This window comes from Salmo salar, chromosome ssa01 (genome assembly GCF_905237065.1).
Source record: "Salmo salar chromosome ssa01, Ssal_v3.1, whole genome shotgun sequence".
NCBI lineage: Eukaryota > Metazoa > Chordata > Actinopteri > Salmoniformes > Salmonidae > Salmo > Salmo salar.
Genome location: NC_059442.1, coordinates 45,324,231 through 45,337,973, shown reverse-complemented (window position 1 = coordinate 45,337,973; position 13,743 = coordinate 45,324,231). Strand labels below are relative to the sequence as shown.

The following is a 13,743-nucleotide window of genomic DNA, read 5'->3' as shown; positions in this document are numbered from 1 at the left end:
GAGGGTCCATCATGGTCTGGGGCGGTGTGTCACAGCATCATCGGTCTGAGCTTGTTGTCATTGCAGGCAATCTCAACGCTGTGCATTACAGGGAAGACATCCTCCTCCCTCATGTGGTACCCTTCCTGTAGGCTCATCCTGACATGACCTTCCAGCATGACAATGCCACCAGCCATACTGCTCATTTTGTGCATGATTTCCTGCAAGACAGGAATGTCAGTGTTCTGCAATGGCCAGCGAAGAGCCCGGATCTCAATCCCATTGAGCATGTCTGGGACCAGTTGGATCGAAAGGTGAGGACTAGGGCCATTCCCCCCAGAAATGTCCAGGAACTTGCAGGTGCCTTGGTGGAAGAGTGGGGTAACATCTCACAGCAAGAACCGGAAAATCTGGTGCAGTCAATGAGGAGGAGATGCACTGCAGTACTTAATGCAGCTGGTGGCCACACCAGATACTGACTTTTACTTTTGATTTTGAACCCCCTTTGTTCAGGGACACATTATTAAATTTCTGTTAGTCACATGTCTGTGGAACTTGTTCAGTTTATGTCTCAGTTGTTTAATCTTGTTATGTACATACAATATATTTATATATTTACACAAAATGAATGCAGTTGACAGTGAGAGGACGTTTCTTTTTTTGCTGAGTTTATCTTAGATTGTAGGATGGCCGGGGTGCTAAACATATCCCAGTTTAGGTCACCTAACAGTACAAACTCTGAAGATAGATGGGGGGCAATCAATTCACATATGGTGTCCAGGGCAAGGCTGGGGGCTGAGGGGGGTCTATAACAAGCGGCAACAGTGAGAGACTTATTTCTGGAAAGGTGGATTTTTAAAAGTAGAAGCTCGAACTGTTTTGGCACAGACCTGGATAGTATGACAGAACTCTGCATGCTATCTCTGCAGTAGATTGCAACTCCGCCCCCTTTGGCGGTTCTATCTTGACGGAAAATGTTGTAGTTGGAAATCTCTGAATTTTTGGTGGTCTTCCTAAGCCAGGGTTCAGACACAGCTAAGACATTAGGGAGGAGGCTTCTGATGTTAACATGAATGAAACCAAGGCTTTTATGGTTACAGAAGTCAACAAATGAGAGCGCCTGGGGAGTAGGTGTGATGCTGGGGGCAACAGGGCCTGGGTTAACCTCTACATCCCCAGAGGAACAGAGGAGGAGTAGGATAAGGGTACAGCTCAAGGCTATAAGAACTGGTCGTCTAGTGCGTTGGGAACAGAGAATAAAAGGGGCAGATTTATGGGCGTGGTAGAATAGATTCAGGGCATAATGTACAGACAAGGGTATGGTAGGATGTGAGTACAGTGGGGTAAACCTAGGCATTGAGTGACGATGAGAGAGCTTGCATCTCTGGAGACACCAGCTAAGCCAGGTGAGGTCTCCCTATGTGTGGGGTGTGTGACAAAAGAGCTAAGGCATGTTGAGCTGGCCTAGGGGCTCTACAGTGAAATAAAACAATAACTAACTGAAACAGCAGAAGACGAGGCATATTGACATTAGAGAGAGGCATGTGTAGCCGAGTGATCATCGTGTCCAATGAGCAGTAATAGGTGAGCCCGGGAGCCGTTCGGGTTGTCATTCTCTCACTGTCAGAAAGCTAGCGGGCCGCGCTAGCAGATGGGTCTTCGGTGACATTGCAACGGAAAAGCTTGTTGAAACCCCATCGGACGATTACGTTGGCAGACCAGTCATGATGGATCAGCGGGGCTCCGTGTCGGCAATAAAGGGTCCAGGCCAATTGGCAAGAGAGGTATTGAAGCCCATGAATTAGCGGGTATACTCTTCGGCTAGCCGGGAGATGGGCCTAGCTTGAGGCTAGCTCAAGGCTAACTGGTGTTTGCTTCGGGACAGCAGCAGCCACTCGATTGCAGCTAGCTGCGATGATCCGGTGTAATGGCCCAGAGCTTGCGACAGGAACCTGGTGATGTGATGGAGAAAAGCAGTCCGATATGCTCTGGGTTGATATCGCGCTGTGCAGACTGGCAGGTATTGACCGAGCTAAAGCTGGCTGGTGACCGAGCTAAAGGTGAAGACCGCTAGCCGTGGCTAACAGTGACTACTAGCTAGTAGCTAGTTAGCTGGCTAGCTGCTGATGGAGGTTCCATCAGGGTAGCCTAGTGGTTAGAGCGTTGGGCTAGTAACCAAAAGGTTGCAAGTTCAAATCCTTGAGCTGACAAGGTACAAATCTGTCGGTCTGCCCCTGAACAAGGCAGTTAACCCACTGTTCCTAGGCCGTCATTGAAAATAAGAATTTGTTCTTAACTGTCTTGCCTAGCTAAATAAAGGTCAAATAAATAAAACATATAAAAATAGCAGATTTGTACCACATTGGGTGAGGCGGGTTGCAGGAAAGTATATTTAGATCGTAGGTGGAAAGTGAGATGAAAAAAAACGATGAGACCGACTATTTACATGGGACAAGACAAACACACGTCCGACTGCTACGCCATCTTCGATGAGTAGGTGTTCTAAAACTTTTGACCAGTAGTGTATGTCACTATTAATGGTTGAATCATTGGTACAGTATTAGCCACATTTTTCACCAGATGTAATGCAACATTTCTCTCTCTCTTCCCACCTCCCAGTCATGCTTCCCTGAGCTGAACCCCTCAGAGCCCAGAACATCTGCATCGAACATACACCGCTCTGGGTTGTCAGGGAGCTGCTGCCTTTGGTCTGAGCATCTCACACAGGTCAGATCATCAGACAGTGAGCGACAGGAATGTGCGGTGTTGGGGTCAAAATAGAAAACGGTATATTGTATGCATGTATGTCTCATGATATTGGCCTATCAATTAACGCCATTCATCAATATTGTACCGGTCAAGAGGTTTGGCCCTCTTGGCGTAACGGTTAAGGTGTTGGCTTGACAGTTGCTAGTCCCGCTCGGGGCTACAATATGCTCCATTGTACTCACTATGTTAGACAATCCCCTGCATCTTCTCCCAGACTCTGAACTGCAGGTTGCCCAGGTATTTGGCCATGTCTATCAGCGCTCACTGAGCCCAGCTGTGGAGTCCAGCAATCATTTGGCCTCCCTTGATAAAAAAAAATTATAAAATAATTGGCCAATCAACGTTGAGCTGGGCTGGTGCAACAAAACACCCACCAAGTGAGGCCAGTTTGGATTTGGCTTCACCCCAATCCAATCACATCCTAAGCAAAACGTCATTTTCGTTTCTGGTCTGCTTGTGTTGATGTGCTGCAGTAGCTAGTTTAGTAAATTGGCCCTTCCTAAGCCATAGATGGAGATGGGGATTTGGTTTTGATTTAAATATCTGCACAGGCCAATGATTATGATGGCGATTCTGATCTAACCGTAAATTAATATGTTGTGCCACTTGCCTGAGACGATTGAAGTTCAATATGTAGCCTAGCCCGTTTAAGCTCACGTTAACGAGCTATTTACTTACTTGGCTTGGCTTCCTCAGTGATTTTACCCACGCACCACTACTGAGTGAACAACACGTGAACAATAGAAACCTTTGAAATTGAGAATCAGGAAAAACAACCATTCAGTTTTGTTTTCTCTCCCACCTCTGGATATATCCCTTCATCCAATAGCAGCGTCAACATCATATGAAGTAAAACATTTTTTTAATCAAGGCTGGAATAGGGAAATCTGACAACGCAAGTAATTACTTATTTCTTGTTTCTTGAGTTAACTGAAGAGGGCTTACTTCAAGCAATAGCCATTACAATATTCAGCTCACAAGATAATATTAACCATAATGTTGTAGGTTATTCAGTGTGTCCCGCCACCCGCCAACCCCTCTTTACGCTACTGCTACTCTCTGTTTATCATATATGCATAGTCACTTTAACCATATCTACATGTACATACTACCTCAATCAGCCCGACTAACCGGTGTCTGTATGTAGCCTCGCTACTTTTATAGCATCGCTACTGTATATATTCTCGCTACTGTTTTTCAACTGTTGTTTTTATTTCTTTAATTACCTATTGTTCACCCAATACCTTTTTTGCACTATTGGTAAGAGCCTGTAAGTAAGCATTTCACTGTAAGGTCTACCTACACCTGTTGTATTTGGCGCACGTGACAAAGAAACTTTGATTTGATTTATCTAACGTAGCTGGTTCATATTTGTCCATACAAGCATTTTAGCCAGGTAGCCTATGACAACAAACATTAAAGCGTACTGTATGACAGAGCCATAAACCGTTTTGCCAACAGGAAAGAGAGGAGGATGGCATTGGCATTCAACAAGTATGGGGAGTCCCAAAAATTTAAATACTTGCATGCACGCACACACACACAGACAGAATTCCGTACCATGGACAGCCAAAGGATATTTAGCAACATTGATTAACTAAAGACTAAATTGTTTTGGATAACTTTAAGTTTGTTTTCAGTGTATTAATCTAAGCATATATAGCCTTGTTGATTTGATTATGTTTAAATGTTTAAGTTGAAATGGTGCTGAAATATGTAGTTGAATTTATTCCACCACTGTGTGACTTGACTTTTTGTTGTTACGGCCTTATCGTATATCACCCTGGGGTATAAACCAATGGGTCGTAGAGCAAACAACGCAATTATCAAAACATAGGTTGTAATATGGATTTTGTACTTACTTGGCTTGGCTTCCTCAGTGATTTTACCCACGCACCACTACTGAGTGAACAACACGTGAACAATAGAAACCTTTGAAATTGAGAATCAGGAAAAACAACCAGTTTTGTTTTCTCTCCCACCTCTGGATATATCCCTTCATCCAATAGCAGCGTCAACATCATATGAAGTAAAACATTTTTTGAATCAAGGGTGGAACATGGAAATCTGACAACACAAGTAATTACTTGTTTCTTGAGTTACCTGAAGAGGGCTTACTTCAAGCAATAGCCATTACAATATATTTAGCTTTGGAAACTCAGCACATCATATTCAACTCACAAGAGAATATTAACCATAATGTTGTAGGTTATTCAGTATAATATGAGAAATATTACACATAGCAATCATAAATGAATCTCCTAAGCACTAGTATCACTGCACATACTGTGGAAGTGTTGCTTCGTTGTTCAATCTGAGTAAATTGTTCAATAAATTGCACATGGTTTGTAAATAATATGAATAATAGTATATTCAGATTTATAAATCCACCCACTGCTACATGTCACCATTCATGGTTTAATCATTATTACAGTATTAGCCTAGTTGTTCTCTCACAGATGTGTTGATGTGTTGTTAGCATGACCAGCAGATCCAATATCCTACGTCTCTCAGTAAACGTGCCTTTATGGGTGAAGGTGAGTGTCATGCCCAAAGGAAGGTAACCTAGCCTAGAGGCGAGCCAGCGACCGGAGGGTTGTCAGTTCGAATCCCGGGTCCGACAGGAAAACTCTGGCGGGTTGCTGGTATCTAATCCTATATGCCATCGCCTGCCGTTGTGCTTTTAAGCAAGGCACTTAATTCCCCGCGACAACAGGTCCCCTGCACCTCTCCAAAACCTGTATGTATATGTGGATGTATATATGTGTGTCTTTCGGAGAGGTTGGGTCACAAGAGGTCAAATTTCAGTTGGACCTTGTGTGGCATTGACCAATAAAGGGATTTCATCTTAATGTCGTAGAAGGACACCTCCCTCCTTTTGTAGTCCAGCTGCCCTCTGATCCTCGGATAGGATTAAATGCATAGAAATCTAATGAATAGACCTGGAGTCCCCATTCAAGTCAATGTTTTGTCCGTTCTATGCATTCTATTTGTATGCATTTAATCCTATCCAACAGGAAAAATCATGAGTTAGTGCTGCAGTGGGGTTGGATTGAGAACCTCATAGGCTGCGTTTACACAGGCAGCCAAATTCTGATCGTTTTTCCACTATTTGATCTTGTGACCAACCACATTAGATCTTTTCACATCAGATATTTTTCAGAGCTGATCTGATTGGTCAAAAGAATTGGGCTGCCTGTCTAAACACAGCCAAAGAAGGAGACAAGAGGCAACATAGTAACCTTTTCATGATGGTCTTGAAGTTCTTTAACGCATCATATGAAAACCTGTTATTATTGGGTAAAGATGTCATATGTACAGTAGGTAGTATTTTGTTTCCTAACATCGTCCTCTATCGGCAGAATTAAAATCCCCCTGATCAAAAAACTTCAGTCCCAGTGTGAGGTTGTGACATAGAGATAGAGTGAGCCCCGAAGTGATCCGCACTTTACCTGTCTACAGGTGAGTCAGTGGAGAATGGAATTGAGTCTGGTTAGACAGGTAAATCATATTTTGTGGGTGTGTGGGTGGAGTGAGGGTATTAGTGTGTCTGATTCGTGTAGACTGAGGGAGTTAACAGAAGGAATGGAACACTCCCTCCCTTTCTCGTCAGGTGGACGAGTGTTGAAGGCAGAGAAGAGAGGGTAGCACTGACACTGTGTAGCAGCTAGCCGGTAGGGCAGATACAGGTAGAGAGAGAAAGAGAGGGAGAGAATAACAGTGACTGTCTGCATCCCATATTGCACCCTAATGACAATATAGTGCACTACTTTTGACTAGGACCTTTAGGGCTCTGGTCATAAGCAGTACGGCATTATACTGTATAAAGAACAGGGTGTCATTTGGGACGCAATCTATGTAGCAAGGAATATGTAGAGTGGAAGGCAGAGAAGGAGAGCAAGAGAGTCGCAGTGACACTGTAGCAGCTAGCAGGTAGAGAGAGCAAGGTCCCTCATTTGTATCTGCCACAGCTGATTAATGAGATCTCGTCCTCTCCCCATTCTCTCCTTCTCCCCCCCGCTCCTAGTTGTCCCTCGCGCCGCTCCTCTCCCAGGCCTCATTTACATTCGGATGGTGGGAGAGAGTAAAAGAGAAGAGTACATGGATGGTAGGGTACACCACTGACAGACAGGAGCGATGGCTCCATTTAGGGGCCCTATAGAGAGGAACACCGCAACAACACACAATACAAGTGTGAGAGAGTACGTGTGTGTTACGAACTGAGAATTCTTCTGTACAGTACATTGTCAGTGTGCATGTATGAGTGTATGAGAGTAGTTTTCTGTGTGTTTAAAAGGAAAAAAGGAAAGTGTGTGTATTGTGTTAGTTCTTGAGAGTATTCATATGTGTATTTTGTGCGTACGTGACTGTTCACCTCCCTCTAAGTGTGTAGGACTGTATGTAGAGAGAGAGCAGCTTGGGTCAAGTGCAAGCGGGTCAAACTGCTGACTCATCTCAACACCTCCAGGGACTTTACATAGCTTACTGTGTTGTACACACACACACACACACATACATACACACACACAGGAAGTACGACCAGTCAGAGCCAATCAGCCAATTAGTAGCATACATTCATGTATTTCTCTCCCTCCCTCTCTGTGTCGTGGCTCTGTCGTGTTAGCCCAACATGCTGACTCATCGGATAGATTTATTTAGAGCATATGGTTTTACGGCAGCAATAGCACTCACGACTATTGATACTGTAGGTAGGAAGGGAACATTGGCTGGGAAGAGAATCAAATGGAACTAGAGCCGCAATAAGAAAGTGTGAGGCTCACATAGGCATGGTTTGTCTGACAGATGTTATTTCTATGTAAAATATTCTGTAACAAGTGTTGTTTTTGTGCTCAATGGTGGATCTATTCATAATTATTTAAGAGATGTACTATAACATAACATTATAACATATTTAACAAGTGTATAATGTTTTAAATCAGCCACTAGATGAAACGGACTTTGCTTATTCACATTCTCCATTCAAATATAGAACCCACAGCCAGGTCTCTAAACAAAAACAAACAAAAAAATCACTGGTAGCACTGGTGGTCCTAACTTAGAAAAGTACAAAATGTAGGATCACCAGAAAAGTAGATTTTTTTCAATTGATTGAGATAGACATATATCTACCGGATCACTATCGAGCACATACTGTTGGGCTGCATCAGCCTGGTATGGCAACTCTACCACCGCTGACCACAGGGCAATACAGAGGATGGTATGCTCAGCCGAACGCACACTGCCTTTCCTCCAGGACACATACAACACCAGGTGTCACAGGAAGGCCAAGAAGATCATCAGGGACCTCAGCCACCCGAGCCACGGCCTGTTCTCCCCGCTTCCATCCCTCAGACGCCGGCAGGACAGGAGCATCATGGCTAAAACTAAGACTGGCCAATAGCGTCGACCCCAAGACCATCAGGCTGCTGAAGACACCACTACTCAGCTACCTGCTCCCCCTGTCCCATCCTACCCCCCAGACGTCCTACCCCCCCCAACCACACCGATGGACATTTATCAAGCTGAATAGACCACTACTCTTTTTTTTAAATTGGGTTTTTAGTCACACTGGTGCTCCCAAAATAAAACTCCAGGTCACACAGCAAAATACTGTCACATATGCAACCACATTTGTCCCACTTTAGAGCCCCACCTCCCTGGCCTGGCCTTGAGCCCAGCTGAAATGTGTTTGGCCTGCTGTTTGGTTGTTGGTGGCTAGGCTAGGCTAACAGGTTCTGTTGGATGGGAAAAGCACAGAAAACAGCACAAAGCACCAGTTTATCCAACAGTGGGTTGGCATGGGCAGTAGACAAGAGGAGAGAGGGATGGATGGAAAGAGTTTTGAGGAATGGCCAAATAAAAAGACACAAAGACCCCTAACCCAGCCAGACAGAGCCGGTCTGTGCTGTGGTTTCAGCCAAGTCAGTGTCCTGCAACAGCAGCACAATAAACCAGCATGCATCCTTCCCTGCCTCCTACCCATGCCAAACCTCTGCTACTGGACAACCTCTGCTACTATCATCTCTGTCTCTTTTTCGATTTCTCCCCATTTCTGTAGCTAGATCTGTTCCTCTCTCCATCTTTTCCTCTCTCCCCGTTCATGTCTCTGTATCAGTTCCATTCTCCTTCTCATCTTTATCCCCCTCCGTCCTCGCTCTCTCTCTCTCTCCGTAACCCGATGTTGTGTAGAATGAATGGGAGGATTGGTTTAATCCAGTAAGAGAGTGGATTAAAGTGTCTTGTCCCAGTACGTATCGGATGCCGCTACCGCTGCTTCCTCAAGATGAGACGGAGGCAGGATTAGACAATTACTCTATTTGATTAAACAACTGCTTGATTATATTTCCCTTCAAGTCCATTTCCTTATTTCGCAGCCCCCCCGAGTCCTCTTTGATGGATACATGAAACAAACTAATGTGTGTGAGTGAGAGTAATTGAGTGTGTGTGTGTGTGTTAGAGAGAGACTTGTGGGTGTGTTTGTATACAAGTGTGTAAGACTGTTTGTGTTTAAACAACAATGTATGTGTGTTCATATGAGAGTGCATGTAAGCTTTTGACTGTGTGTGTGTATGTGTGTGTGTGTGTATCCCTTTGACTGTGTGTGTATGCATTTGTATGCCGTGTGTGCACTTGCGTCTCTCTGCGTCACACAGATCCAATACTCGGGTACTTTGATTACAAAAACAAATTAATCTTTATTCAGACGGGAGTGCCATCGTCGTAAATCTCTCCAGAACACAAACATTGTATTTACAGTCCTGTAATTGGCGGGAACAAGAAGAGCGCTGGCAAATCCCCTCTGGAGCAGCAGCCCTGGGTCCTGTTCATCAGGCACCAAATGTACTGAAACCTGGGAGGGACTACCTGAACATGTCAAATAAGCGATTTTTTGGATGTTCCATTGCAATGTGTTTTACTACTTTGTGCACTAATGAATATAACCCTGTTCACCGGGGCTTTATAATACAAAGAAGCTATGCAGGCGCAGCTAGGGCCATCCTGGAGCCCTGCCTGATTAAAAATCCAATATTATTACTACCAGGGGTAATATTCAATTTGGATGCAACCTACCCCTTCATCCCTTCTTCTCCCCTCTCTCTCTCCCTCCCTCCCCCTCTCTCTCACTCTTTCTCAGATGGAAGTACATTTGGGAGAGCAGGGGATTATGGATGGGACCTGCTTAATGGGGTTTAGAGAGAGAGAGAGACAGAGAGCAAGGAGGGGGTAAAAAGGGAGACAGAGGTGGCTGGGTCACTGGTTCTCGGTCAAAGTAGCAGAGGCGGCACAGAAGCACGTCAACAGTGGGCTCCAAAATGCATTCTGCACATGTTGTTCCATAGTTGATTTTTATTAGACGTTGGCCAGAACGAAGCTGTCCAGTCCAGGGAGGAGAGGAACGGCGTGTCCACTCTCAGTTAGCTGTTGGCCTGTCCATAGCTGATGACACACTCAAAGTCTCTGAAGCTCACGTGGCCATCACTATCCTGGTCTGCCAGCCTGTAAGAGAGACAAATAACACCGTTAGAGAAGAGGGGCGGGGAAGAGATGGGAGAGGAGATGAGGGGGGAAAAGAGGAGGACAGAAGGAGAGGAGAGAGGAGAAGAAGCAGCCAGTTGTCCAAAGTTGGTTTTTATTCTCTACCCCTGGAGAGCACAGCTAGTCAGCCACAGTACAGCGAAGCTCTGGCACACTGGCTCCTAGCACCACAGGCTGCAGGTCTTTTACAATGGTCCTATTACTCTGTTCTATATCCATAAAATAGCAGTTTTACAAACACATTGACACACACACACACACACACACAAACAGACACACACAATCACACCAGAGGATGAGCCACTCCACTCCAGAGCCAGTGTATGAAGAAGTCGCCACAGCAAATTCAATCATGTCAATGGAGAAATTACAGTACAATAGACCTGACTCTCTCTCTATTTCTCTTTCTTTACATCTCTCATCCCCTCCCCGGGCTCTCTCTCTCCTCCATGTCGCTCTGCCACACACACACCTTCTCTCCCTCTGTGTGATCTCGCCATTCCTTGGCTGTGCAGAGTGTGCGTGTAAACACAGCAGCTGTGTGGAGATGAGGATCAACAGGGAGGAGAATTAGAGCAGCATTAAACAGCCAGCCAGTGGAAAATCACACTTCCTCCTCCCTACCTGTGTCTCATCGTCTCGCTCTACTAACCAAAGCTCTAACGGGGGCTCTAAATGAGAGCACTGTGAGGATCCAATTTGGACTCTACTGCAGGGGGTCTATCTGTATTGTAGAAGAGGGTTAGATAGTGTGACACCCCCATTCACAGCCCATTTATCACTCCTCCGCCGCACCCTCCCACCACCAGGGATGTAGTGGAGGGTGAACTCACCTGCTGCGTCATTTCCCGAAATACCTCTTTACCTGGTGGACCTACTGTACACCTGCAACAGCTACTCTGTGAATACAGGGTTTCCCAAACTCGGTCCCGGGGACCCCAGGGGGTGCACATTTAGGTTTTTCCAGAAGCACTACACTACACAGCGGATTAGTGAGGAGTTGATTAGTTTAATCTGCTGTGTAGAGGCCGGGCAAAAAACTAAACGTGCACCACCTGGGGTCTCCAGGACCGAGTTTTTGGAAACGCTGCACTGCTACACCTCACATACACCCACCCATCCCTCTTCACCCACTCGTTTCCCTCAAGCCCTCTAAGCTCTGCTAAGAGTGTCTAGAACTGTCTACTATGGTTTAGTAAAGACTATCTGAATCCCTGCAGGAGAGCAATGAAAGACGATAATAAAGTGACAAAGAGAGAGAGAGAAAGTGATATGGAAAGACAGCGAGAGAAAGAGAGAGATTGATATGGAAAGAGAAGAGGCAGGGAGGGAAAGAGAAGACCAAACAGGGGATACTGATAGACAAAGATGATGAGGGTGAGCCTGAATAACAAAACTAAGAGCCCACTTTATGTAGAATTAGATGGAAGACGAGAGAGCATCATGACTTAATGCCTGCGTGCTGCTTGTGTGTTTGGGTATGAGTGTGTGTATGAGTGTGTTAGTGTCATTTAAACAAACCACTTACACAGCGACATTTAAACTGACAGAAGCTACGACCATAATCAAGAACGTACCATTAAGACGTGATTAGTGTGTGTATAATCACACATTTGGAATGGCGTGTGTGTGTGTGTGTGTATGTTGACAGTCTAATTAAAGGCCTGACACTGACCGTTCTTGAAACCCTGTGTTGTAGTGACAACTATGAAATTACCATTACTGCTCAGGCTGTCAAACACAGAGACTGATAGTGGGTCAGAGAGAGGGGGATGGAAAGGGAAGGGAGCAAGGGGGCTGGATGGAGAGGGGGAAACAGAGTTGGAAGGAGATTGAGAGAAGGGCGGGGGGGTGGAGAGAAATGTGGTGAAAGAGTGGGATGGGGAGGGAGAGAAAGAGTTGAAGAGAGTGAGAGGAAAAAGGTGGTGTGAAAGTCAACTCCTAGAGGGCAACAGAGTCTGCTGCTTTTCATACTTTCCTTTTAATTAGTGAAACCAGGTGTGTGAACTCCCTAGCCAATCAGTGACATTAAGGGATCAACTAAGTGCCAGAGGGAGAGGAGACCCACCTGACAGACCCTGTAGCGTAGCTCCTGGAGGACTTCAGCTTGATACCATCCCTGCTCTAAGTGGTATGAGCTTGGGCCTGTGGGCGGGGCTGAATATGTCTCACTCACTCACTGCAGTCCGCTTCCACAAGGGGAGAAAGACAGCAACTCCCAGGGGCCAGTGGAACAAGCAGGCTATGACATCATCAGCATGCACCGGAGGCCCAGGAGCATTAATCACAGTATTGTCATTGCTCTAAAACAGGATGGGTAACTCCAGTTGTCGGGGCCGGAGTGGTGTCTCACTTCCCCCCCCCCATCCCAAGCAAACACAGCAGATCAAACTAATTGCATTCTAAACCAAAGATCGTGATTTGTTGATTATTGGAGTCAGGTGTGCTAGTTGAGGCTGGGGCAAACTTGTGACACCAGTCAGCCCCCCGGGGACTGGAGTTGGCCATCCCTGCTCTAAAAGACACACACACAAAGCTCATACACACACAAACACACCATGAGCATAAAAAGAGAGCATGCCCCCCCCAAAAAAAACAGTTTCAACTCCGTCAATGTTGAATAGAGCGGACTCAGTGGTCCAACACTGACTACAAAGAGAAAGAGAGAAAGACTGCTCAGTAGTTGACTGTTCATTCAGTCCATTACAACTGGTTACACCAGACTGGATCCATTCATACCTAATTATATTATCAGTGTGTGGCAGCTGTGTGTGTGTGTGTGTGTGTGTGTGTGTGTGTGTGTGTGTGTGTGTGTGGAACCCCAATCGGGATATTGATGCTCTCATGAGAGCATCTGCCCCAGTTTCTGGCTGTGCATCACAACACACACACAAGCACGCACACAAAGACACACACACACACATTTATGGCGTGCAGGAGCCCAGGGTTTCAACCTAGTCAGTCAGTAACTGCCAAAATAAAGGAAACACACCAAAATAAAGTGTCTTAATTAGTGATGCACTGATATGACATTTTTGGCTGATACCGATATCCAATATTTTCCCTGTTCAAAACAACGATACCAATAACCAATATTTAAAATTTGAGCGGCCTTTTAAGCATTCTAGTACACACAACGGTCTAAGGCACTGCATCTCAGTGCAAGAGGCGTCACTACAATCCCTGGTTCGAATCCAGGCTGTATCACATCCGGCCGTGATTGGGAGTCCCATAGGGCAGCGCACAATTGGCCCAGCGTCGTCCGGGTTTGGCCGGTGTAGGCCGCCATTGTAAATAAGAATATGTTCTTAACTGACTTGCCTAGTTAAATAAAAAGGTTACACACACAAGTTATTTTGTTGGCATTTACATATGTCCCCAATACCAGTAAAACATAATCAAAACCTATTTCTTTCACTTACTTGCTGTGCTGTTTCGTTGTTCATTTGTTCAGTCGTT

At 45.4% G+C, this 13,743-nt stretch overlaps 1 protein-coding gene across 3 annotated transcripts in view; it reads right to left on the bottom strand.

Annotated features, from left to right (window-relative positions):
* Positions 1–9,430: 9,430 nt before the first annotated feature.
* The window catches only part of efcab11 (EF-hand calcium binding domain 11), a 94,575-nt gene continuing 90,262 nt past the window's right edge, over positions 9,431–13,743 (bottom strand). For 2 of the 3 annotated variants that reach the window (XM_014196395.2, XM_045718423.1), the window contains one exon: positions 9,432–10,245. In XM_014196395.2, coding sequence (XP_014051870.2) covers positions 10,164–10,245 — 82 coding nt within the window. In that variant the 3' untranslated portion in view covers positions 9,432–10,163. Of the gene's footprint in view, positions 10,246–13,743 lie in introns of all 3 variants that reach the window. The other variant, XM_045718420.1, reaches the window with a different exon arrangement.